Below are 27,336 nucleotides of genomic sequence, written 5' to 3'. Positions count from 1 at the left end.
GATTACTCGGCGGCTAGATCAATCAAAACAACCGAACTGCCCAAGAATATGTCCGTTTTCACAAAAGTGATACATTATAATAATTCCATGTTGATCATTTCAGACAGGCATTCTGTATCATTATTGAATATTGTAAATACTAGTGTTATTAATACTTTGCTAATGCTACAACATTACCGGCAATCTCATGGTGATAATGGAATATTGCAAATCAATGTGATAACGGGTGTTCGCCGAGGAAGGCCAAGGATCCGAACAATGCGTAGTTCAAGCAGCATCGTAAATGTGTCAATGTGTGTGTGTTTGTATGCATACATGATGACCTATTGCAATCTATGATTAATAAACGAAATATGTCAGTGTCACACTTGGCACAATTGGCAACACTTGGCACCCATTGCAAGGTCGACATCTTCGCGCTATAGAAGTGACAGAGTTGTCGTGGCGTAGCTCCCCGTTTTAGAATCATATAATTACACGAGCTGACCTGATAGCTTAGACTAGAATAGCCATGTTCTGCTCTTTCGTGTTATTAATGTCCTGAAAAGGAATGGGGAAATAGTATACAAGCATGTTATTAAGTTTTCATTTTACATCGCCTTTAGCTGATGTCAGTGGTCGTGAAAATAACTGATTATTGTGGGCGGGTTGGATGGGAATGTGCCCCAGACACTTTATCTTTTAAAACTGTGCGCAGAATGAAGTACAGATTGAAATGTAGTAAAACGTTCCATCCTTCTAATGGTGAGTGCCTTTAGTTTTACGCTCCTCATCCTTCTGGTAAAATCATTTACTTTTTCGTTATCCAGAACGGCAACTCCTTATCCTGCGTATGACGCAGCGTCTGTAGCTTCTTCTTTCTTTCCTGATTGAGGGCGGTGGAGTAGCCGAGTAGTCAAGGCGTTCTCTCGTCACTCCGGGTTCGATTCACCACACGGTGTCCCCCGCCCTGATATTCCTAGAATATTGCTAAATGAGGCTTAAAACTAAAGTCACTCACTCACTTTCTAGATTGCAGATAGCCTCCGATTCGTTGAATTTAGGAGAATGAAGGCCAGTCTAAGTAAACTTATCCTCAGTACTTTTCGTTACACTCCACCACTGAGTCTAACAAAACCTTATGGGAGGTCGCGTCAGGTAACCTGTGAGATTGACCAATCAGAACACAGCTTACCAAATCGCGAAAGTGCACATTCGCACATACCTTTTGAACTTTTTATCTCAAAAAGGTTCGTACCCGAACGATTCCGAATGCTATTTAGCGCACGATCGCTTCCGGGTGATGCACACGGCGTGTGTACAGCCATCACAACGGTGATTAGCATAAATGACAACTGAAAATAGTGTTTTTGACAATATTCAAGGGTGTTATCTTCCGAAAATATTAGCTAATGGTAACCATGTCAACAGAAACCCCAAAGCGTATATACTGCAGGTCAAATAACTGTGTTATAAGCTGATTTTTGCTTGTGGAGATGACCTGAATATTTTGAAAGTCCCTCCGATCCCTAAATAGTAGCCATTGTCTGATTGGTTAAATCTATTTAACCGTCTCGCATTTGATTGGACTGTCATTGGTTGTTCAAAGGTTACCTGACGCGCGCGACGTTCTACTAGGTTTTGTTAGACTCAGTGGTGGAGTGTAACGACATACACTGTGACTAAGTTTACTTAGACTGAATGAAGACCGAAATATATATTTGATTGCAGCAATGATTTTCCATGAAAACGAAAATATATTTCTGCAAAACATGCGCCAAAGAAAGAGTATTCAACAAGTGTGTAGTAATATACATTTCATGAACAACGTTCAGTATTGCTGTAATCCTGGTTCGTGTTACAGCCGACATCTGGTATCACTGCAACGATACCAAACACCGATTTCTTTGTCTAACGAGCTGAGGAGCTTGTCGGGGTATTGTAGCTGTCATGCACTGTAGACATTCGGTGGTCCTAGATTGACGGTTTGTACTTATATCGGAGTATTCTCCTCATTAACACAAAAGACCATGTCAGTGTACATGTGTATGGGCTCTGTCGAAAAGTCAATCTTTTCCTATTAATGTCAATGAATCTTCGCACACACGACAGCTGATCCTTGTTCATAAATTAAATTACAGCGAAAAGATCTTTCATGTTAAAGGAATGACTAACATCAATCATATGTTCCTCCACTTGACTGGCAATTTAGTCTGCAGTAGATACAGTCTCCACATCCAAATCATTAATACTAAAGACGGGTTTGGGTTGGCGAAAGATAATACGTCATTATGTGTTTAATTTGTCATCGAATAAAGCCCGTAAGAACGATCGTAAACTGTCTAAGCAATGGCATTACAGATATGGATGAGTTATGTAAGTCGTTGACGGGTGGTTGTACTTCTCCGGGCACAAACAATGTAGCATCAACATGGTGGCTGTAAACACGACAGGTAAACGTGGGTATACCGCTTTTAGGACAGTCAAAATGCAGTTGCCGAACAAGCACCTGCTGCAGACGCTCCGCCGATAGCATTTACCGCACGTGAGCTCTACTACTTACATTCAAGAGTAGATAGATGCTTGTGACTAAACCTTCATTAAAAGCTACATAATCGTACACACAGGAATATAACCTAGCACATAGTTTTGCGTTTGTTTCTGTAAATTGAAACTAATAGATCGCAACCATTACCACACTTTTTAATGTGAAACAAGATCCGGGTTGCAATTGGTCTTCAGCAACCCATGCTTGTCGTAAGCGGCGACTAAAGAGATCGGGAGGTCCGGCTAGCTGACTTTGTTGGTACATGTCATCAAATCTCAGCTGCATAGATCGATGCTCGTGCTGTTGATTATTGAATCTTCTAGACCCGATTATTTACAGACCACTGCCATATAGTTAGAATATGTGTGTGTGTGTGTTGGAGAAGGGGGACACTCATCATATATTGATAAAATAGTTACTTCAATAGTTACACTTAGTGTAAGTGTTAATCTGTGAAGGCACAAATACCGATGTGAACACTTCGGAAAAGTCGTCTACATTGATTAGCACACCGTGTGTGCAAAACAATCAACTTATACGTAGATGCATGCATGCATACATACATACATACATACATACATACATACATACATACATACATACATACATACATACATACATACATACATACATTATATAAACTACGCACACGTACTTACGTGCGTGTGTGCGAGCGTACGTGTATGTACATACGTATATATACATGTATTGCGCATTGATACAAAAATGGGCATACGATAATTACAACATGAGAGGATGGAAAAAGTACACAATTGCGCATATTCTTTCATCGGTATGGTGGTTGAAACCGTGAGCAGCGATGCTGGGAATTCACATTGCAGATGAGCACCTGTTAACATCTGTATTGACATCGTCCACTGAATGTAACATATGTTTGGTATGTGTACGATTAACTCATAATGCACGTTAAACACATATACTATACATGTTTCCATCACGTTTTAATGATTTTCATGTCCGCCATATGTATATCCACTTTGAGGTTTTAGTCATTGAATGAGTATGGTTTGAGCAGTGTTCCATTGTATCCATGTGGGGAATCGAACCCGGGTCTTCGGCGTGACGAGCGAACGCTTTAACTACCAGGCTACCCCACCGATTCCTTTGCAGTTTAAACATTAAATGCATTTGTGTTATAACATGTTGAATGGTTGTTGATGTTGAAGAGTCTGTTTGAGGACATGTAGATGTGAATCCACTTGGGTATAATCATTCTATGGGCCGATTAGCATACGGTCAATTTGTTTAATCAACGCCAATACCATTTATAAAGATCACAAACACACATCCTTTGTGCGCATGCTTTCGGTTTAATCGTTACGTCATATTGTTCACCTATTAACTTTGTGAGAGAAAGTTACTCTTAAGTCGTAGATAAAATATTATATTCAAAATTACTTTATTCAGATCAGTATTTACATATTATATACATTTCTAAGGCAATAATTAAATTATTTCATATCTTCTTAAAAAGCATGCGACAAACCAAAAAAAAACCAATGTAATAATTCGCTGATTTGAAACCCGGAGTGGTTGTCACAGGGAAAACATGAAAATGAAATTTGGTTTTGATTTTAAGGAAGAAAAGTAGTCAAACATAATTGTTTACGTCTGTAAAAGAAAGATTAAATGAAAGTTACAGAAACATAATGACAAATCATACTTGGTACGTGACAACGAACCATGTGACCATTTCCTAACCTTGTCCTCTACATTAAAATAATTTCTCACGCAAAAATAATGACAGAATGATTTTCAGCGAGATTATTTGTTGTATTTTCCGAAAGTGTCGTGTCAGCAACCTTACCTATTCCTCGAAACATCCTTTGACAGGTATTTAGGAAGAAAGATTGGTGAAGTATGCCAACGTCATAAAACGACTTTGAAAATACAGCGGTCACCCAACAAATACAAAATTACTCAACGTAAGTTAATACGGTATACGACTAGGTTGAAATCAGGAGTACACTGCAGGGTCGTCCAATGGTCTGATGGTAGAGAACAATTCAAATCATTTCCCTTGTTAATGGACAAAGTCGAGTTATGTTGGATTTGTGTCTGTCGGACACTTACGCTGTGTCGGCATTTTCATTTCTTCCACTTCAGGAAGTATGTTATTAAGATGCGTCTTGGGACGAGAAATTCTGAAACGGAAAAAATAAATACATTAGCAATGGCGGTATAATACACTCCAGCATTTGTGTGTCAGGAGGTCATGCAAACATGTTAAAGATGCGTTATTCTGCCCATTTTGACGTAAATGATATCATTTTCCCAGCTTTGGCAGTCTAACTGAGAACCTTGATAACGAAATAATTTCACTGGCACCAAAAACCTGCATTGTTATGTATCATCATTCGTGCCTGGGTATGTAAAGATTTCACGATGATGAAAACTATGAGAAGCCCGCTCATCTGTTGTGTATGCACTGAAGCTATGCAAATACTCAGTTGCCCATATGTACATTCAGTTAGGTAAAACTTAACCTTGCATGCCGTAATGTTTCTTGAAGAGGAATCCATGTACAGAACTCGCTATGAATGCTGAGATAAATACAAGGAATTACCGCATTTCAAAGGGTCTTTTAATCATATTTTATAACTAGTTTGACAATTCATTTGCGGTTCGAGGTTGCCGTTTGATGTGTACGGTAAGTGGTAGCATGAACTATTTCGAATCATAAACCAGAAATAATGACGTAGATGTCTTTCTAATAACAGTTGTACCTCACAGGGAATGCAAATGAGCCAAACAATGTAATAAAAGTGTGCCAAGAGGCGTTTGGCAAACTGCATACTGAACGTTCGAAAAACGCGAAACAGACACAGTGTATATTCCCAGTGGCTAAAGAAAAATGACATTTTGCAATCCACTTAATCTCTCTTTGATTATCAAATTGACTGTCCTATCGGCATTGTCTGTCTCCGGATCCAAATATTCAAGCAGTGGAAATGACACATTTCTCATTTTGAATGGTTAAGAAATCTTTTTGTGTGAAATATCAGCATTTACGCATACCCAAATGGGCAGCGTTTGATGAAAAACACAGTATCTGCTAATTTGAATTCATGGCAGTAGTGCTGTATCACTATTTGTTGGTCTTGAGAGCACTATTTGTTTGTACTTACGTCTGAGTCTACTTCCTCGGCCGATCTCTTGTCTATTTGGCCAGCAAAGGATTTATCCATTCTCTTTCCCAGTCGTGCTCCAAACATACGTGAGTCAATTTGTCGTTTTCCTATACTATCACCGTCTCTCTTCCCGAGTTGTGCATTAAAACCATAGGAATCCATTCTCCTTTTCCCCAGTTGCCCGGCAAATCCAAGGGAATCAACGCCCCTCTTTCCAAGGGTTCCAGCAAAGCCATATTCATCCATGCCCCTTTTCCCAAGCTGGCCAGAAAAACCAAGACTGTCAACAACTTGACGCTTTCCAAGTTGTCCGGCAAAACCGAAACTGTCCATGCCTCTCTTGCCAAGCTGTCCCATGAACCCATAATGATCTAATCCACGTTTTCCAAGCTGACTTGCAAACGCAAATCTGTCAACGGCTTTTTTCCCTAACTGACCAGCGAATCCCATTTTGTCCATTGGCCGCTTCCCAAGTTGACTGGCAAACCCAAACTTGTCCATAGCCCTCTTGCCAAGCTGACTGGCAAATCCGAAATTGTCAATACCTCGTTTACCAAGTTGACTTGCATATCCGAACTTGTCCATTCCTCTTTTCCCAAGCTGACTTGCAAATCCGAACTTGTCCATGGCTCGTTTGCCCAATTGTCCAGCGAAACCAAGACTATCCATTCCACGTTTACCTAGAGTTCCAGCAAAGCCCAAATGATCCATTCCACGCTTACCAAGCTGTCCAGCAAATCCTAAACTGTCCATTCCACGCTTTCCAAGCTGTCCAGCAAATCCTAAACTGTCCATTCCTCGCTTTCCAAGTTGTCCAGCAAATCCTAAACTATCCATTCCTCGCTTTCCAAGCTGTCCAGCAAATCCTAAACTATCCATTCTTCGCTTTCCAAGCTGTCCAGCAAAGCCAAAGTTATCCATTCCTCTTTTTCCAAGAGTTCCGGCAAATCCAAGACGATCCATGCCTCTCTTACCTAACCGGCCACCAAAGAGGATTGGGTCAAACCGTTTTCCTAGAGTTCCAGAAAAACCTAATTTGTCCACAGTTTGACGTTTTTCGTCATTGTTATTTGTGTCATATACTGATTTGCTCACATCCTGGAAATATCCACCATTGTCTACATTGTCTTTTCCCTCACTTTCACTGGCCTCATCTGGTGTTTGTGGAACAACTACATCTTCGGCCTGGGTTGATGACGCCAAGAGAATATATGTTATTAATCCTAGGCAGAAAGGTGTCATTCTTAACAGCATCGTTCCTTGGTGTACCTGAAACAAGGAATAGATATTAGAACGAAACGTAAATAGAATGAATATACGCCCATAATTGCTTGATACGTTATCACAGATTCTTTGTAGTTGGAGTTGATTCAAATCCATGTATACAAACAAGAATTGCTTGATGAGTTATCATAGTGTCTTTGTAGTTGGTGACGTTGATTCAAATCATCACTACAAAATATGCATCATAAAAGGAACTGTTTCAATTTAGACTTTCTGACCTCATAGTTAAAATCGCGTTTTACACCAGTGATCCACATTTGACTAGGTTTCTCGTTACGACCCTACACTATCGAGTGACGGCTCAAAAAGAGCACTTTTTCAATGTAACCAGGCGGAAACATTATCAGTCGATTAATTACGAAGACACTTGCACAAATGCTTCTTGCTATTGACCTTACTTTACACTTTATCGGACTTTTCAGTAACAACGAAGGAAGTAATCGAAAGGGGAGTGAGTGAGTGGCATTGTTTAACGTGCGCCTTTACCAATACTCCAGCATCGTATCTATATGGGGAATGAAAACAGGTCTTCGGTGTGATGAGCCAGCGCTATAACCGCTCGGCTACCTCACCGCAAAAAGGTAAGTCAACTGGCAGTGTTGTAGAACGAATTTCTCCACTGATGTATTGAAGAACGGCACTGAATACAACGTCAAAGCATTAGTCGTATATTTTGTGTGGTGAGGTAGGGTTTATCATAATATCACATTGGAGATCATGTCACTTAAACCGCGATGAGCGCCAGCCCACTTGGACACCACGCAACACGGACACCCTACTCCGACACCACGCAACACGGACACCCTACTCCGACACAGAGCCAGTCAGTACCACTTAGCTCTTGACAAAGTTTATCGTCCTTTAATATATCTTGATTCTGTTTACTGATATTGCGTTGTCTGGTATGATTCTCTATACGCTGTATCACGGAGGGGACACATGAAGATCCGGGTTAAGCTTGATCTTCAGTAACCCATGCTTGCCGTAAAAGGCGACTGTGCTTGTCGTAAGATCCCGACTAACGGGATCGGGTGGTCAGGCTCACTGACTTGGTTGACACATGTCATCGGTTCCCAATTGCGCAGATCAATGCTCATGTTGTTGGTCACTGGATTGTCTGGTCCAGACTCGATTCTGTACGGACCGCCACCATATAGATGGAATATTGCTGAGTGCAATAAAACTAAACTCACTCACTCAGTGGGGCGTACAATTAGTGTACGCGATTTTCTGGTCCATACTCGATTATTTATAGACAGCCGCCATATAACTGGAATATATTGGTGAGTAAACTCAGTAAAATTAAACACACCCATTCAATAACATGAAGGAAATGTATGGTAACGTGAAATGGTGATGACGCCAGGTGTTCGTGAAAAGGTGAGCGCATCCTGCCCCACCGGCGGTGTACTCGTCATAAACATATGCGATGTCAAGTCGTTTGTTCTGAAATATTTCGGGAACGTGTGATAAAAGTCATGATCAAAACAGGATTCGGACATCAAATTTCGAAATGCCCTCCATATATAGCTAATCTTTCTTACTGATCCATTTTCTAAACAATTATCTGAAAGAAGTTAAATTCATTTGTTTTAATCTTTCAGGTGCGAAATAGAATGCAGTCGCTTACGCAACAGACAGAAGACTGTAGGATGATCAGCTGGCTTTGGCTTTTCAGGTTCGTAACAATACGCCTTTTGTTAATGTATGAATCATCCCGTTTATGCATCTGCTGTATGTAGTATTGATATCACCAAAGAAGCAAATGCCTTTCGTCTGCACACACAATTGTGCTTTTTATCAAACTTAGTCGGACAGAGCACGATATAAAATAATAATCTTAAAAGCAGGATTACTCGTCCCAAATTTATATCCATTAAATCTTTTGCTATGATCATGTTTCTTCAGAAATCCATTTTCCGTCTATCACTTACATTCAATCAGTCAAAATATGACATATGTTACATTTGACCACATACTAAATGGTGTGGTGTAATCACATCAGTCAATAGTTGGAATTGGCTAAGATAGCGTCAACATGTTCCCGAGTTTCGTTGATAGGTGTACAAAATGGGTGTCAACTGGGTAGGTTTGTGTAAAAAGGTGTATCAACTGGGCAGGTTTGTGTACAAAATGGGTATCAACTGGGCAGGTTTGTGTTAAAAAAGGGTATCAACTGGGTAGGTTTGTGTACAAAATGGGTATCAACTGGACAGGTTTGTGTACAAAATGGGTATCAACTGGTCAGGTTTGTGTACAAAATGGGTATCATCTGGACAGGTTTGTGTACAAAATGGGTATCAACTGGTCAGGTTTATGTAAAAAAATGGGTATCAACTGGACAGGTTTGTGTATAAAATGTGTGTCCACTGGACAGGTTTGTGTATAAAATGGGTATCAGACGGACAGGTTTGTGTAGAAAATGGATATCAACTCGACAGGTTTGTGTAAAAAATGGGTCACCTGGGCAGGTGTGTGTATAAAATGGGTAACAACTCGGCAGGTTTGTGTATAAAATGGGTATTGACATTACAGGTTCGTGTATAAAATGGGTATTGACTGGACAGATTTGTGTATAATACAGGGAGCGACGGGACATGTGTGTATGTAAAATGGGTATCAACTGTGCAGGTTTGTGTAAAAATGGGTATTGACTGGACATGTTTGTGTATAAAATGAGTATCAACTGGACAGGTTTTGGGCCCAGTGGGCCCATTGCATTTTATTTATCTCGGATTGCACGTTCCCATAACCGGCCACCGATCAACTGACCTAAACACCAAAGGTCGATTAGAAACACCTCGGAGTGCTTTAGATGGCATCAACTCAGCTCACTCACGTACAGCTCAGCCTTCTTATAGTAGCACGCGGAATATGGCTCGCATGATAACTATTCCCATGACGAGTGGTTTCTGTGAGCATCATGACGGCCACACTGATGACAGATCTAATTGGAAGCAAAGCAATAAGCTGTCATAGCTACTGGCTCATCAAAGATTCTTCATGCCTTTACAGGGTTTCACAGGAACCTATATGAATGGCAGAAACATCTCATAGTTGCACTCATGTTTGACGTTAGGTCAGACACATAAAGGACGCACGTCGGATTCCTAGATGTCAGTTTCAAACGCGTAGTCATCGCCACTGTTTGGAAAATGAAATGGGTGACAATTAAATAGCAATGTCAGAGTGTTCCTGTTCAATATAGTCTGTCAGTCAAATCTGACCTGAGACCCTGCACAAACCATATCAAGCAGCCACGTGTGCTTTACATGCATGGATTTGAAATACATTAACTTCTTTACAGAATATTGATGTAAATGTCAAGCAAAGATAGATGATGATAGCTATGATATTCAATGAGGAACAGATACGTGAATATTGTTTAATTCATTTTTTTCACTTTCATTATCCTTTATGCAAGAGTTCTGGCGCATCTTGTTTCCGCGTGTTCAGATTTTTTCTCCCATCACGTAATCGTAGGCATACTGTTCAGCTCTTAATAATTTTTCAAAATTTGATAAGGTCATGTAAAATCTGATCTGTTGCAATTGCAATGACAGGTGCTATGTTCCATATGTATCCATGGATGAGAATAAGTACTAGAAAAAGAAATACTCCCAACTGCCCAGAGTATATCTCATAACCATTTATCAGCAGCCGAGTCAAGCAGAAAACACGGCACATAAGAACTGAACGTTTCCCGATCTTTTAATGCCGATATTCTGTTCTTGGTGACGTGAATGAATAGTTGCATGCACCAACTGACCGCCCTATGTGTATCGAACTGTAGACTAAGGCCTAGATTTCCGAAGCTCTCTTAGCGCTAAGATAGTCCTAAGTCAATATTAATAATGTTTAATGTATTAAAGGTCAATTGAAATTAAAGATGCATTACTGGGAATGAATGCAGAGATTCTGTCGCATTTAAGGAATGATTAACTAACTAATTCACTTGATATTAAACATCAGCAACAGCTAATTATCAGTCTCGATTACCCTTATGAACAAATTCCACTAGACGTTATAAGCAGAACAGCGGAAATATGGGTGAATGGGTCACAGAAAATAAATGACACCAGATGTTTACAAAAAATGGTAAATTGAATAAGCGAAACATTGTGTATGATTATGGAATTTCGTTTCGCCTTGAAAGGTATAAATCTGTGAAAATGACATAAATGAATAAAGAGAAGATGCAGTTTTGTCTATTTTCAGAAACGAAAGTAGGTACACATTATCTGTGTGAATGCATTAAATTTACAGCTGTCCTTTATTACATACGAGCGTCTCGCATTCAGCATAAACAACGCGACTGTTTACTCCTCTGCTTCACAAATATCAGTTCCTAATCGCTGTTGATAATGATAATCCGAAGATTTGCTATGAAGAATAACTTTCGGAAACAAATCATCGCTGCAAAGATCAATTAGCAGCCATCATGTTATTATGCCTCTAAGTCTTTCGTGTTTTATATTGATTATTGTATCATCGTGTGGCTGGTTCTGCATGAAACGGCAGTGACTAGAACTCAATGGTGAAGTCTCTGTCGACCAGCGAATGTCGTGAAAACATGTTAAGGAAAACATAATTGCAGATGACTGCGACTATCAGCTGATCATCTGGATTTAATCCATGTAATTTCCAATCACCTGGACAAATTGAATAGATTATGTTTGAACGGCGCGGACTGTAAAGTCATTTGGAAACAAACACTATAGATGTTATTTCTTTTCTCAATTTTAGGATTTAATGGGAAACTGCCTTCATTTCAACTAATGACATAAAGAGATGGTGCTATTAACCATTTATTTTGAGTGTTTTTCTCTGCCAAAATGGTCATCTTAACGGTAATGTTGTTACAGGATCTATTTGACAGTCAGCTACTAATGCCCATACACATCAGTTATCAGTGCCAATCATGCAAATTGCAACAAAACACTAAGACTGATGAAGAGATGGATCAATGACTCAAGTGATGTCCGAACAATCAGATCCAGGAGATCCTGTATTTGTCACAACGTCCTAATCCTCCAGATGGGGCTATTATCAACGGATAAAGGCAACAAAACTGCCTGGGTGACACAGCATTCCATCGTCACAAGTGTGACGGGAGTTAGGAAGCTCGAGACATAGTGATGATTTCAAGTAAACGCAGCTGTAAGTTGAGTTAATTTGAATTTTTCGTCACATTGGCATTATTCCAGCCATATTGTGACGAAAACAAGTCTACATTTGTAAACAGTTTAAGTGTAAAGTTCAAATGAATTTTAGTTTAACAATATATTCATTACATCATTATTTAAAGACAGAAAACGTCATTGCGCTAAATGCAAAGGCAAGCAATTTGTTACTGACACTGCATCGTTACAATCTATGATACAGGTCAACTTCCTTCAGGTAGTGAACAATCAGATGGCTGCTCGGATTCAGATTTCTCTCTTTCTGTGAATCGCTTGCAGTTGAACAGTCTACACACTGATGCAGAACATGCTTACGGAAAGCCAAATTTATGGATGGCTGTTATTATACTTTCCCCTTCTAAATGCCCTTCAACGATTTAATCAGAATGTGCTTGATTTTGAACACTTCATCGCAAGACGCACACATGGTAGGCCCATCCCCCCCCCCCCCCCACCCCTTCTTCAGCAGATTGTCATGAGTAAACCAACTGTGGCCAGTACATTGTCGTAAAATTACCGTATTACGTATGGACTGACAACCCAAGTAAAACGCAGCTTTGAGCAACATTTCAATAATAACACTGCCTGCTCTGCATCATGCAGAAGAGTAACAGGAAGTGATGCTTGTTCTGATGTAAATGGGGGAGCTAAATAAACACAGTATGAAAAGAGATGAGAATTAGAGATCACATGTTCCTGGTATATGTATCGGACGTAAAGCCTTACTATTAACAGTTTCGCTAAGAACACAAATTATGGCCACCACAAAAGGAGTGAATGAACGATTTATACTTTGTAGCGGGTAGAATTTAATCACCTGATACACCGACGTGAAAAACCTACCGACCATGTACAATCCGCACTCGTCCCATGCACAGAGGATTCGTGGTTCTACCATTGTCACCTCTCCTGGGATTGCGGGTAAGAGCACGTCCACACAAACCTATCCTTCGAGGTGACGTGTTCCGGTTTCAGGCTGGATGACTTAGTTGATTGTGTGTCTGAAAGTCTGGACGAGACTCGATTGCAATTAGTTACAAGCCACCATTACATTGCTGGAATATTGCTGTGTCCGGCGATCACCATCCAGCTCGTCAACAAAATCAAAGTAGCTACCAGACTGATGAAACGGGTGTTAATTATATATTCCTTCTTCAACAATCCGCTACGGTAACTTCAATTTTTGTAACCACTATGGGAGACTGGAGAGTGAAATTTAGTTCCATTTCGATGAATAAGACGGGGACATTATTCCATGAAATATTGATAACTGCTTGTCAAATTTCAGGCGTCGTTTGACAACATACAGTCCTATATACTATATGTTTTATCGCCCTTTTCATCCATGTCTGTTGTTTATAAAATGAAGTCTTGAAATATTAAATAAGTAAATGGGCGGTACATCGATTCCGTTCAATTGTTTACACAGACCACGAGTGACCCTTGTTAAAGTCCGGTGTATCAAGACGCGATATTGCTTGGACATTATAATTATGTTATATTTGGGATTATTCTTTCTTGGTCAAATACAAACTAAAGTACTTTTTTTAGTTTAGTCCCATCCGGGATAGGAACCTACACCATCAGTGTCAGGCACCTAATCGCCAGGACACAAAGTCAGCTATTCCGCTCAGCCACCGCGACGTCCACCAATTGAAAGTCGGACAGCTAGTAGTCTGGACTGTGGGCTTTGTGTACCCGTCTGGTTAGTGTTTGGACATTGCAGAAAGCGACCTTAGATCATTCCAGACAATAATGGTGGACACACTCCATATCTATTCACAACTCAACTGGTCCAAAGCGACCTCTGAATGGATGGGAAAGTTAGAGTTGGTGACAGTTACATCCTCAAAGATCTGCAATACTGCCAGGTCCGACTGTAAACAACATGTAGATAGTGGATTTACGCGAAGTATGCATACTTGCCTTCTTCTTTGAAAATATTTGTTGAAGTGAATGCTTTGTAAGCCTGTGTTTAAAGGATTGTAGATCAACAATGATAAATCCACAGACTATAGATTTATTCATAAGATCCAAAGCGCCACAGGACGAGAGGAAATCGGTGAAATATTTCATGCAAATAATGCACAACCTTAACCAGCGAGGAAACAGGAATCTGCTGGCAGACGCTGCGAATTTGTATAAGTTTTTGGAAATGTGAGCCCCCAAGAGATCGGCCTTGCTCAGCGTTTGAAATACACAAGAATACCGTGGTATCCATAAGTATTAAGTTGACATGCATGAGAAATTTTAGTAAGCCCACTGACAAAAGCTTAAGTATATTTGAAATCCGGAATCAGGGAACTGTTGTGTCATATTTTCCCTCAAAAGCTGGGTCTCAAAAACGTCTTGAATGTATACGTCCTTAGCAAAAGGGAATTCCTCCCAAAATAATCAAATTCAAAAGACAGTCCTACATACACATTTCGTGTGACTAAAATCACCATTTCTTTCTTTCTTTTCTTTTGTCGCTCTAAACTAGGTTTTCAGTTAACCTTTTTGAAAGGCATTTTAGAAGTTGTATGGATGTGAAGGAAAACCAAGTTCTATGGATAGTCAACTTCTTTATTCCATTGGGTGCGATGTTAAGGTGTATACCTGCTTGTTGCTGAAGGAGTCGTCTTATCTGGTGACTGACTGCTGGGACATATGGGAGCTGATTGCCGACATGGATGACATAAACAACCACCAAATAAAAGATCATCACCAGCCACCCATACCCTGTCCACTGGCTTCTATGCTCCCTTTGTGTCTTGTAATCACAACCAACCCGTGAATGTCCCGGGGTAGAATAGGCCTTCAGCAACCCATGCTTGCCATAAATGGCGGCTTTGCTTATCGTAAGAGGCAACTAACGGGATCGGGTGGTCAGGCTCGCTGACCTGGTTGACAAGTGTCATCGGTTTCCAATAGTGCAGATCGATGCTCATGCTGTTGATCACTGGATTGTCTGGTCCAGACTCGATTGTTTACAGACCGCCGCCATATAGCTGGAATATTACCGAGTGCGGTGTAAAACGCAACTCACTCACTGTAATCACAACCAATCAATATGTATTTCAATCTACTCTCTTCAACCATGTCAGCATACATAACTTTTCAATTGTACAAACTCATCCAATATATTGTTTTAATCACTATTATCCTGTACATCCACCCACTCTGCTCAAAATCACTCCTAAGCAATCCGATGTACATCAACCTTGTCAATTGTATATACACACGTGCAGTTATTTATATATACTCCATGTTACAACTCTGTGTATCACTTGCTTGATAACGGTATTAGTACCTACACCGAAACATCGCATCCACTGCAATAAAGAAATTGACTATCCACAGAACTTCAGTTACCTCTGAAATCGTTCTTCGGCAGAGCCTTTATTGCTTGTTCATACCGTCACTTAATGGCTGCTTCGTCGTTTGCTTCCTGCATATTGCATGCTTGTCTGGTCTCATCGACCATACACTGGAATTTAATTTGATAAATCTTCTTTCTTTAGATCCGACAGGCCTAATGTTACAGACACTGAATGAAAGAGACTAGGATTCCGATTGCCGTCATTGAAGACACACGGGAACCTATTGGAAAACAGTCAATAGTGGCTCGAGCGAATTTCATTTGTTGAGAAGTAACGATATTAACGGGAGAAACTTTAGGCTAATTTGTCACTATTGGTACCTACATGCTCTGGAACTGTAATGATTACTTGTGTCCAGTATCACCCTCGTTTCATCTTCTATCCGCCCTCCGACCATGATCGGAATACAGGTGTACAAAGTTGACGTTGGAAGCGTTTAACACTGTAGTTTACTATAGCATGCAGCTATTGTGAAAGTATGATTATCAGCATACCTACTAGGACCTTTCATATTCCAATACGTATTTGCATACTTTCGTCTGCATTCATACTGATATCTTAAAATTATAATAACAACTGATCCGTTTATATCGCACTAAGTCCACACCAACAGCATCCTCAGTGCTTAGGCAGTCATTACCCATTAAGTTTATTGGGAGGCGCTTGCAAGCACTATACAGTCACAGAACCTATCCCGCCGGGTACCCGTTTTCTGTTGTCTAAGATGTTTTAATAAAAGATGTATCTGGTATTATACTGAATCTAAACACTTTGATTCGTGTATTAATGTATTAATCTGTGAAATAAACTGGAATCATTTGAGTTGTTTCACCCACGTCCTGTTTTTTTTCCATCTCTATCAAATGCACTACGTCGAAATCTTTGTCGTACAGAATTTAACACCCACAACTGCCTGGATGTGCTCGCCCAAATGTTGAATTTCAGATTATGATTCTTTGTAGGTCTCTGTACTAACAAAATGTGTGATACCATAACAATATTCACCGACTCCTTGGTGTAGTAGCTACGTAGTCAAATGTCTGAAGCTACAGCCAAGAAAAGCAGAGGTTTCATCAAGGATGCTGGGTGTACTATGACCCCAGTGATATGTTAAACGGGGTCGTAGTTTCATTCATAACCAGCTGTGTATTCTCTGATGTTGTTGCCATGATGAAAACAATCTCGTGTGGCGATAAAGGAAAGATATGACTGTAAAAGAAATCTTGCGTCCAGTAACAGCATGTTAGAAAAGGCGCCAAATCATGTGAAAATTCTCAAAACACAGATCCTTGACACACAATGGGGCAACAATATCCCCCAGTCTCTCGCTTGCCGATCAAAGCATCGAGACATTGAACATCAAAAACGGCGCGGCAGATATATTCCTTATATCTGAATCTACCTCAGAATATAAATCTTCGAAGTTCATTTGCTGTTGATAGACGGGGTTCGCAAAGAGCAAAGGTGGACAAAGGAAGACTACAGGCACATGGCGCAAGTATAGATTAGTGGGTTCATCAACAAGGTTCAAGATGAACGCCTTCAACTCCCAGAAATTAATCTTGACCTTTCCTCACTAACGGGGATGATCAAAGGGGAGTTCTCGTCATGTAAAGGAGGTTCATCGGGATCCAGGAGCCACTCGTATGTCATTGGGCAGTCATTGTCCGCGAAGTAATTCCCACACAGGTCTGTGTCAACATTGAGCTTTGTGGTCCGTAGAATTAAACGACCTCTGTGAACAAAGGACATACTGGACAAGAGCTTATTGCATTTTGAATCTCACTCTCCTTATTTGGACACTTATATCATGTGTAGGTGTTCAGATATCGGTGTCCCTTATTTTGTATGGTTGGTCCCCAGTTCTAGTATGCTTTGGAAATTATACCTGATATATGACATATGATTTGCAATGTACCACGTTGAATCTATATTTATCGATTTGGTTGCTCCACAAAAAAGAAATATGAAAAAGCAAACCATATGATTGACACAGTGTTATGCATTTCTGTATTTACCATTCCAAAGTCAGGATCAGTTTTTTTTCATATCTATATTTGAAGCGGACACGTTAACCGGAACGGCATCTCACAATTTTGTATTTTCTTCTAAAATAGTCCAGAGTTGATTAAGTTGGAAGTGTTTGTTTCCCGTGGATCCAAACATCAAGTCTAGTGCAATGATATCACCGATTCAAATAAATATGTCTGGATAGATAGCTACCAGGGGTTTGTCTGAACAAATAGTGTCAGACTGAAATCAAAGTGCAGCACAGAATTGATGAATCATTTACGGTGTCAATTAAATACCGTTCGTCTCGCCTCAGGCCGGTTCCCATTGCAGTTGTCCGTGAAGGATTTCTTACTTTGACGATATCTGTCATTGGACATTCTCTTTAATTTGTTTTGCAGGTATTCTTACACGATCAATCAAGGATGAAGGGCTTCGGTGGCCTGTGATCAGTCACATATCGTCGTTTAGAGCGAGTAGCTTGTGGAGCATTACACTATGAATAAAACTGTGATTGAGCACCGTGTAGACCTATGTGGACGTTCACGTAGGATGTTATCAACTACTGGTGTAATACCCAAATACATTCCTCTGTCACATCAGTAACAACAGTTCCATTTCAAGTTCAGTAGTCTTTTTTATGGAATGTACAATGCCTAATTAAAAGGGCCGACTATTCACAGCGCAAAGCAGGAATAGACAAGGAGGTGGGGACAGACAAGGTGGTGGGGTTGCCGTGTAGTTAAAGCCTTCAATTTCCCAAATGGGTTTATATGTGAACTCCAGTCCAAGTGCCCCCGGCGTTATGTTGCTTGAATATTGCTACAGGCGGCATAAAACCCAATTCACTCACTCAGTAGACTCCATAACGTGAAGTCTCACGTTTCACAGCTTAACTGTTAATATGGTCTCCACTCCAGCCACTTACTTGCTGACGATACCCACAAGGACTAGGCATCATATGTAGGGAATACTACCCTAGCATGTTGTGTTAAGATATGTTTAATCCTGAAATATAGTGAGCCCTTAACTGACAAAGAAGAGCTTAAGGCTGACATACTGATCCACAAAACTACACTACACGAAATAGCCGTTTTTTTCATTTAGAAATATCAAGTAAATACACATAATTCGTGCTTTAAAACATCAAAATGTCAAACTAAGTAAGTAGTTATTGTAATTTTGTTCCATGTTTTGCTACTTAAGATACTGAATACAGTACATAATGGCTAGATGAAATATATATATCATAATATCGTCAACTGAAACATTTCTTAGAAAGATTTATGAACGTAATGTCAGCGAACGATATTGTTACAGAAAAAACGGCGGTAATTACATTTGTAATCTTCTTTCGTTTGGAACTACATTTACAAGCTTTGACTTGTACTAAAATGTTTTAAAAACTAGCTATCTATTGTGAATGTCAAACAAAAGACTGCACATGTTCTTTATCCCAAGAAAAAATAACACCAGAAAACATAGTAGCATTTGCATTGCTTCGAGAACCCATACCACGCCATTCAAGAATGGGAAATGTCAAGGGGAACTCAATATAACCAGCGAAAATAACCACGTTTTCGCCAAACACAGTGCCTCTAAAAGCAATTACACAGGTGACGTACTGCCAGATGAGCGAGTGACATAATGCAGATAATTGTTAAGTGGGAGTGCCAACAGTGGTAGATCTGTACTTGAAGTTAATTTCAGCTCTTTATATACTGCACTTGCGGAGAAACAGATGCCCCTTCAATTCAAACGACAGAGGTTAGTGTCTGACGCTGCGTTAACGCCCAAGTGCTAATTTATGCTGTGTTTATATATGGCCAAGGGTGTAAGAATGTGCATTTTAAGCGAGTTACTTATCCAAGTTATGTACGGAATGTATGTTACCGTGACAAGGGGTTGAAGTAATAGGACTCGAGAAGCGAAACGAAATCTGGCGAACCGGGATCTGAACAACTATAATAGGTTTATCCAAAGGACGTAACTCTGCAAGATGACACTCGTCGGCTCGGACGACCTGGGTACCTGTGTCAACTAAGGCCAAAAGAATAGTGTATAATACACCACAGAGTGTAATCCGTCACGTGGGAGGTCCGTGTGAGTTATTCACAAGTACATAGTGACTTAATACAAGTATTAATACTTAGACTTAATACAAGTAGGTCCGCCCCCTCTCGTGATGAAGTTTTAAATCATGATTTCGAAGACTGCTCCAGGTTCGATTTCCCACATTGACTTTTACTGTCCAACCAAACTGTTGCCTCTTTGCAACAACTAAAAGTAAGGGATGAGTATAAAACGAGTTTTGGTACTTTGATGAACATACAGAATTGTCTGGGTTTCATCTACTTTCATAGTTTGAATGCAACGTTTCAAGGCTTGTTCTGGTCTCATCATCATGCAGGGCAGGGTCCAGAGCAGGCACTGAAACGCTGTATTCAAAGAATAAAAGGATGAAACCCAGACAATTTTCTAGGGTGAGTTAGGGTTGTCTTTAAAGTAACAAAACAGTTTGCGCAATCAGTAGAGTCAGTGGATATATTTGTTTAAGCAGAGCACAGACGTCTCCGTCTGCATGATAATGAAGAACGTTTGTGTATGAATTCCGGCCCCTTGCGTCTGAATAAGCTACGTCCAAATTCAAATTGGAGACACCAAGGTTGAACCTACTAAATTATTGCATGAAGGGAACTTTGAAATTTTCTCAAATCTCATAACACTTGTAGATTTAAGTACCAAAGAGACGAATATTTTGTTCAAACCATGTGAGACACATGTTGGTTGATTTGTACAACAGGGGTTCCATGATATAACCTTCCAGCCGAAATGTAACATATCTGATGCTTTGTGTTGCGCACATGCTTCTCAAAATAACATTGGAGGCTTATTGTAGGGTTGTTTGATGTCATTTATATTGTTTTCTCTTGTCAGATTACTGTAATTGTGTCAGTTTGCAATGGCGATGCTATTTGGCGACTAATAAGGGAGGGCTTTCATGTCTTGTAGCGAGATTTTAGATGAAAGGTTTGCTGCAAAAGAATGAGCTTATTTACTTTCTGCTTTTCATTTCTTAGCAGTTTCTGCATTCCGCAATGACTACACCAGGCACACATAACCCTTTCTGAAAGATGTGTATTATGCTCACCTTCTCTTGCAGTTCCCCTGTGGGATACACGTCGACAATATCTTAACTGGTTGTAACAATGAAAAGAATGGTTGGTTACTGTTGGCATTAGAGATATCGCTATGTACTTGCTATGTACTTTCAGAAGACCCGGGACTTAATTGGTCTTCAGTAACCCACGCTTGTGACGATGAACGATATCTGGTGGCCAAGATCCCTGGTTGAATCATGTAATTCAAATTTCACAGATCAATGCTCATGATATTGGTCACTATATTGTCTGGTCCAGATTCGTTTATTTACAGACCGCTGCCATATAGCTGTAATATTGCTGAGTGCAGCGGGAAAACTCGCTCATTCGGATTTCATTGATGACATAAAGGACATAAAAGTCATAAAAGTATGGCCAAGTTGAAATCGGGCACATGGCACAGGGGTAATGAGGCCTTTTTGTTAATGCAGTCTGTTCGGTGTTATACCTCAATTTTGTAAATCCTCTGTTAAGTACCAGGGGGTGAGTGTTGAATATTATCAGATTGACCAACGGAACACGACTAATTATGGCAGGAAACAGCATGACCACTGGGAAATGGTTATTTCTGACTGAACACCTGAGGGACTTGGAATACGACCATAGTTAATTCTGAGTACGGCAGAATTCAGCTCCTTTCATTCGTGGCTATGCAACTGCATGTTAATTATGAACCTAATGTGTGACCATTGATCCAATAAACGAGTGCAAACCATGATCAAGTTACAATTCTTTTGACAAGTATAATGACAGTGTATCGTACAATAGATAATGAGTTCCCACACATTATTTGGTGATCTTAGGTGGTATTTACTTGACGATGCATGAAAACGAGACTGAACTGATGCAGCATGCCAAGAGTATACAAATAATGAATTTATACAAAGAAATTTCACTGAAATATGTGTACCTCTGTGTTACTGAGAATGGTTAGGTTAGTATGAAAAAACTGATGTTTGATCAGTTTGATGAATGTTTGTTCTGAATGACTCTCTACCTTCCCTGAGCTGAAGGATGAAAATGCAAAGTGTTTCAATTATTGGGACTAGTATAACATGACGAATAACACCTGACTTTAAGTAACTTTTATTTATGCAAAATAGCTTGGGGAGAAGGCATTAATTTAATTTCACATAAAAAGCTTTCCATTGTTATGAGAACATCATTCCCTGCGTGTATATACACCGATGTTCAAGCACACCTTTAATGCAGTTGCGCATTTTATCAATATGAGATAAGTACCTGTGAAAATAACATATCTTGCATGAGAAATGAAATTCTTTCAGACAAAAAACACTGATGTCTCTTGTCTACATACTAAGGGACTGATTTAGTGTAGTTGTAACTCGTTATTCGCGGAAGTATGAATTACCTCTTGTCAATCAATGCCTTCTGTCGCCTGTCCACCACGCTTGCAAATTGCGGTCGCTGTCCATTTTCCCTTCACAAAAGACTACAATTGTAGTAAATGGCACGAGCTCTTCAAGAATTAGTCCATTATCCGTCGCCCAAGGAGAGATTATTATGCGTTGTAGCCCCTTCTCCACAAGATAATTTGTTTTTGCCGCAGTTACGTATAGATCATGAGAGTGACATAAAGATTAACGAATTACCATGGGAAGCATAAACAGGTCCTTAATATTAACCGTTCCTAGACACACACACAAATTAGAGAAGACTTTGTCTGAACAATCTGTTTGTTCACGAAATGTGTAAAATATATTTGTTTTCTTAAAATATCTCAACGGCACAGCACTGTCATCTCATTTCTCTTGATGAACTGTTGGGCTCGGAAATACAAAGACAAACTAATAGTTTTTCGATTCGTCTAAATAGCAGTGTCATAATAACCCTGGTGTACAGTTATTTTGTAACTTGCCTTTTACAAGATACGGGGAACTCCTTACTGAATGTTCAAAATTTTCACAAGCAATGAAATTTACACTAAGGCGATATATAAACATAAAAAAGGAAACATACAGGATAAATCTAACGCTTAAAGAATGAACAAGATCGTCACAAAACACCAAGGATTGTCACTCTATTCTGTTTTCTACTGGCATTGAATGTTTCCAACGGAATGTGTTTCATTTATGCGGTGTGTTAGATGCAAAGACGCCAATGTCACCCGCCGACTCAATATCCTGGTGGTCAATTGGCAATCATCTCCAAGCAAATTACCCTGTTGGTGTTGGGGAGGTCACTTAATGACGCTTTGGCCAGCCATACATTACCAAGTAAATTAATGTCACGGACCTGTTTGCAGGTGCAAACTGTCTGTTTAGAGAGCCACGGGGTTTTTACGATGTGTGATAAGCGTGATATCAAGTTTGGCCATTTGCAAGAGGTTCTTATTAATTGAATCCTTCAAAATGCGAATGAAACGGAATAACATGTTCGCTTGTCAGAGCAAACGCGACCTGCACGTGCATAAAATAAATTATTTTAATTTATTACATATATTCTCGTGTGTATGAAATTGACCCTTCTTTCATCACAAATATACGAGAATGTACAGAAACTATTTAATGATATTTTCTCAGCATTAAAGGTAGTGTTCTCACTGTTGTAAAGTTCTCAGTGTCAATCACTCCAGTGTTTTCACCTCCAGAATCTAAACATCCACAAGTGGAATGGGCTGCTAAGTCGCCACGAAGCTTCAATGCACTGTGATCCCGCCCTAAGGCATTCCGAAAGAAATCTGATCAAGGGTTCAAGTTCTGGATCGCCATGATTGTGTTTCTTTCTATTTCAGTTTCTTATCAATAAAATATTTCTAAGCTCTTTTGAGTTTTACCATAAATTCTTTTCAAAGTGTCGTTTTTTCTAAACTCTCTGATGACACATCTTTCATTGTTTTCCCCTAGGCCTACCTTCGCATATCGTGTCTTATCCAAACGTACTTTGGCAATACAATGGAAGATAACTCTCATATGAAATATTCTGAGAAGAGGACACGTTAAAGACAGGAGTTCTTCTAAGGTACCACCCACGTTTAACTCGTGGATGGATGATTTAGGTAAGAAGTAAACCTTTCTCAAGATGTGTCTTCTGTGTGCGTGTGCGTGTGCCTGTGTATGAAGACTGATAGTGACAAAAAACGACTATCCTTTTCAGTTTAACACGAGGATGACTTCCACTGTCCAACATTCAGCTTTTGTTTTATCCATCATTCCCGTAAGTCCACCACGTCTTGGAGTGCTCTTTCTAACGTTTATTTCATTGTTTTATCCAGCTGTAAAGGTTCGATTGTGAAACAATCAAAGATGTTCAAAATAGTGTCGGATGCATTTCAGTAAAACGCTACATATTTTGGTTCAGGCGAACTATTGAGTTGCTAATGCATGTGCGTGCTACATACGTCCTCAACACGACAGGAATACGTTTACCCATTTTATCGAACGCCTGGTATCAGTACTGTGTCATTCGTATTCACAAAGTGTCACAAAAGCTCAATGGGTTTTTCTCTTGGCAACCATCTCTTATGGTTCCGTTGTTTGCACGTATTAGACGTTTCTTATGAGTCTTCGACACATACAATCACGCTTTGAAACGTCATCGAAAGAGAAAGTGTGTTTCAGCAATGAAGAAAAAGGTGACACTTGCGTCCGTCTCTCTTTTCAATCTCATCATGGCAATCACATTAACGAAAATAACATTAAAACCTGCGTTACACTCATTCACTAACTCACTCACTAACTCATTTACTCGACGTACGTTTCGTCAGTATGTTCTTTTACTTGCTACCTGTGAAGATCCGTGTAAGAATATTGGCCCTCCGTAGCCCATGTCGTAAGAGGACACTACTGGGATCGGGTGTTCAGGCTCGCTGACTTGGTTAACACATGTCATCGGTTCCCAACACAGATCGATGTTCATGCAGTTGATCACTTGATTGTCTGGTCAAGCCTCGAGCAGACCGCAGCCATATAGCTAAGCACGGCATGAAAAAAAAAACTCACTCAGTCGTTTAATTTGAGGGTTATCTTTCCTTACGACCATCGCTTTCCTTCATCCTGTCTCCTCTCTCGATTCATCAAAGCATTTTTTGGTATCTGTTTCTTTTTCTTCCTTTTATTTACATTCCTTTTTTTATGTCCCAGATTACATGTTCCCAAACGCATCACATATCACAACACGGAGCTACATTGGCAAGACCGTCGATTAAAGTATATACTGTTTGATAGAGACGCAGCCTATAAAAATGAATATGCTTGTGAAAGTCAAGACTGTTTGCTTTGCCCTTGCATGTAGCTCTTATGTGGCATATGTGGTGTGTGGTATTGGTTTATTGACTCCCAAAGCCAACATATCTCTCTCTGTGTACACATTATTCCAGCCAAGAAATCCATAGAAATTCAATTTCATTTACTTGTGTTTAAAAAAGCAAGGGTGCACAAACTTTCATTTCACGGCAAATTTACCAGACAAGCAGAAAACCTGACTGAACAGAACGGAACCATGTCGGTAACCTCTTCTTTCGAATTCATTTGTCAGCAAAATTGATCCGTTACTTCAAATTTACGTGGCGTTTATTGCACATTTGATAGACGATGCTACAAAAATAGACATGAGGAAAATAATGCTTCTATTTGCTCGCGTATGAAGAAACAAAGCATTTGCTTCGGGACGTAAAACCTTCAACTTGCAGTGATATTTGGATTTTCCGTTAGAGGAGTTATTTTTCATTATTTGTGAGAGACATGATCTCGTGATGACACATTGTCAATATATAAAAAAGAGGTATTTATGTTCATGCCATGCCACAAACGTCGGTCAATTTCATTTCCAAATGACTCCTCCATAGAACGTGCCTAAGTTTCGTTCGACCGTGTCAATTGGAATCTCTCGCAACAAAAGAGAAATGTCAAGTTGAATGTGTTAGCTAAAAGAGCATTGCGTTGAGAGACTTAAAATGGATGTGAAACATGTCTATTTAGCCACTGAAGCATTGGTTAATAGTAATCCCGTATGGGTGTTTATTTCTAGATTTCTCCACCGTAAAGCTGTAATCGTTTGTCCTCTCGCCGCAAATACATACATAATGACAGTTTTGGTGCTTGATTAAAGAGTCAACGCACGCTATGTCGGATATATACCTAGTTTCAAAGCAAGAAAACACAGTTGGTACAGTTGGATGGGCAGACAATGGACAAATATGTCGGTAAGCTGGTGATGGTATGTCATTCGATCTTACAGTCAAACCGCTAAACACACACACTCACTCACTCGTTCGTCCAGAACCTGTTTTAGTCCAGAAAACGTGATTTCCACATGATGCATATGCGTATGCATATATATATCATGTCTTTTACAAAGATGTGAAATTTTACAAAATATCACAAGTAATTGCATAACATGCAGATGCCCAGTTTCATAAGTCCTTGTACAATGTTTTCCATTTGGAGGTTTTGTGAATTTATATTTTATGACGATGTGGGTTATTCTATCTCGTAGGCTGTGGTACAGTATCACAAGGGTACACAGAAGGAAGACGGGGAAAACAGACGATTAGCTGGTAACTGCTAATAGCATGCTCTGTCCAATCAACGGCTTTCGCCTCCGCAAGTCCAGCGGTTACAGTTTGTGCGATTGCGGCCTTAAGGCAATCGGAAGTGAGACTTCCGAATAAACAGCACTTAATATTATTAAAAAAATATTGTGGGTATGACCACTCCGGTCATGTTCACCTTGGATCACAAGAAAGATGTTCGACAGTGGTTCAGAAGGTCCGTGACCCACATCAGACCATGTGACAAGAATATGTTATGGCCAGTACGCTATCGCGAAGCTATGAAGTCCGTGTTTATATCCCGAGAACCTCAGTTCTAATCCTCATGCTCAAACAGACCTCCAGTACAATGTTTGCTCTCAAACCTGAAAAGCTGCAGGCCTGAAGAATACAGAGCCGTAAAGGCTGTGTGTCTTGATCAGAATATATTTTAATATATTTTAATAACTCTTAGTTATTGGGGATGAAAATGCTGTCGGCCATAAGGCCCTGCAGAAAACAAAAGATCCAGGACCGACATTAATTTCGAACGCTCCTCCAGTAACACCTCTTCCGGCGAATGATGCATTTTGTCGTGCATGATACGTATATTCCTGAACCACGATAACAATGCGTTATCATTCCCAAAATGATAATAACCTTGCCATTTAACGGGAATCCTTCCGTATATGTGAACAAAACGCTTTTTGTTTAAAAAACCAGAACACTCACAAGGAAACATTTTGCATAATATTCAGGACTCCTCCCCACGCATGACTTTGAACTGAGGGGAATAAACAAGAACTTTCATGCCTTCCGTGTTACCGTACAGGAATACAATCTGAATAAACTAATTACAAAGCCATAGACAAATACGTCTGATATAATATTTCATTCAAAACGCACACAAAGTGGAGCCCGCATCTTATAAAAACATTAACGAGTGTCGACTCCAATCACTTTACCAGTCTTTATTATGATAACATATTAGATAACAACATGTTTCAACACGCACCAGATATTTGCATAGTATAATTAGACCACGTGACCACCAGATGCCAGATTTACCGTTGATGAAATCTTATTAGTGCTTGACCATTGCTTCAACGAGACCTTAAGGCCAGATAATTCAAAGCTGGCTGCAGAAACGATCGTGACAGTTATGC

The 27,336-nt window shown here is 39.8% G+C and overlaps 1 protein-coding gene across 1 annotated transcript in view; it reads right to left on the bottom strand.

Moving 5' to 3' along the window:
• Positions 1-3,838: 3,838 nt before the first annotated feature.
• The window catches only part of LOC137261355 (buccalin-like), a 38,893-nt gene continuing 15,395 nt past the window's right edge, over positions 3,839-27,336 (bottom strand). The window contains exons 2-3 of the mRNA XM_067799097.1: positions 5,677-6,948; positions 3,839-4,692 (exon numbers count right to left, since the gene is read on the bottom strand). Of these exons, the coding sequence (XP_067655198.1) occupies positions 4,666-4,692; positions 5,677-6,933 (1,284 nt within the window). The 5' untranslated portion in view covers positions 6,934-6,948 and the 3' untranslated portion in view covers positions 3,839-4,665. The remainder of the gene's footprint in view (positions 4,693-5,676; positions 6,949-27,336) is intronic.

The sequence above is a fragment of the Haliotis asinina genome, chromosome 14, assembly GCF_037392515.1.
Source record: "Haliotis asinina isolate JCU_RB_2024 chromosome 14, JCU_Hal_asi_v2, whole genome shotgun sequence".
Classification (NCBI taxonomy): Eukaryota; Metazoa; Mollusca; class Gastropoda; order Lepetellida; family Haliotidae; genus Haliotis; species Haliotis asinina.
The sequence above is the reverse complement of the archived record's forward strand: the minus strand, read 5'-3'. Positions and strand labels throughout refer to the sequence as shown.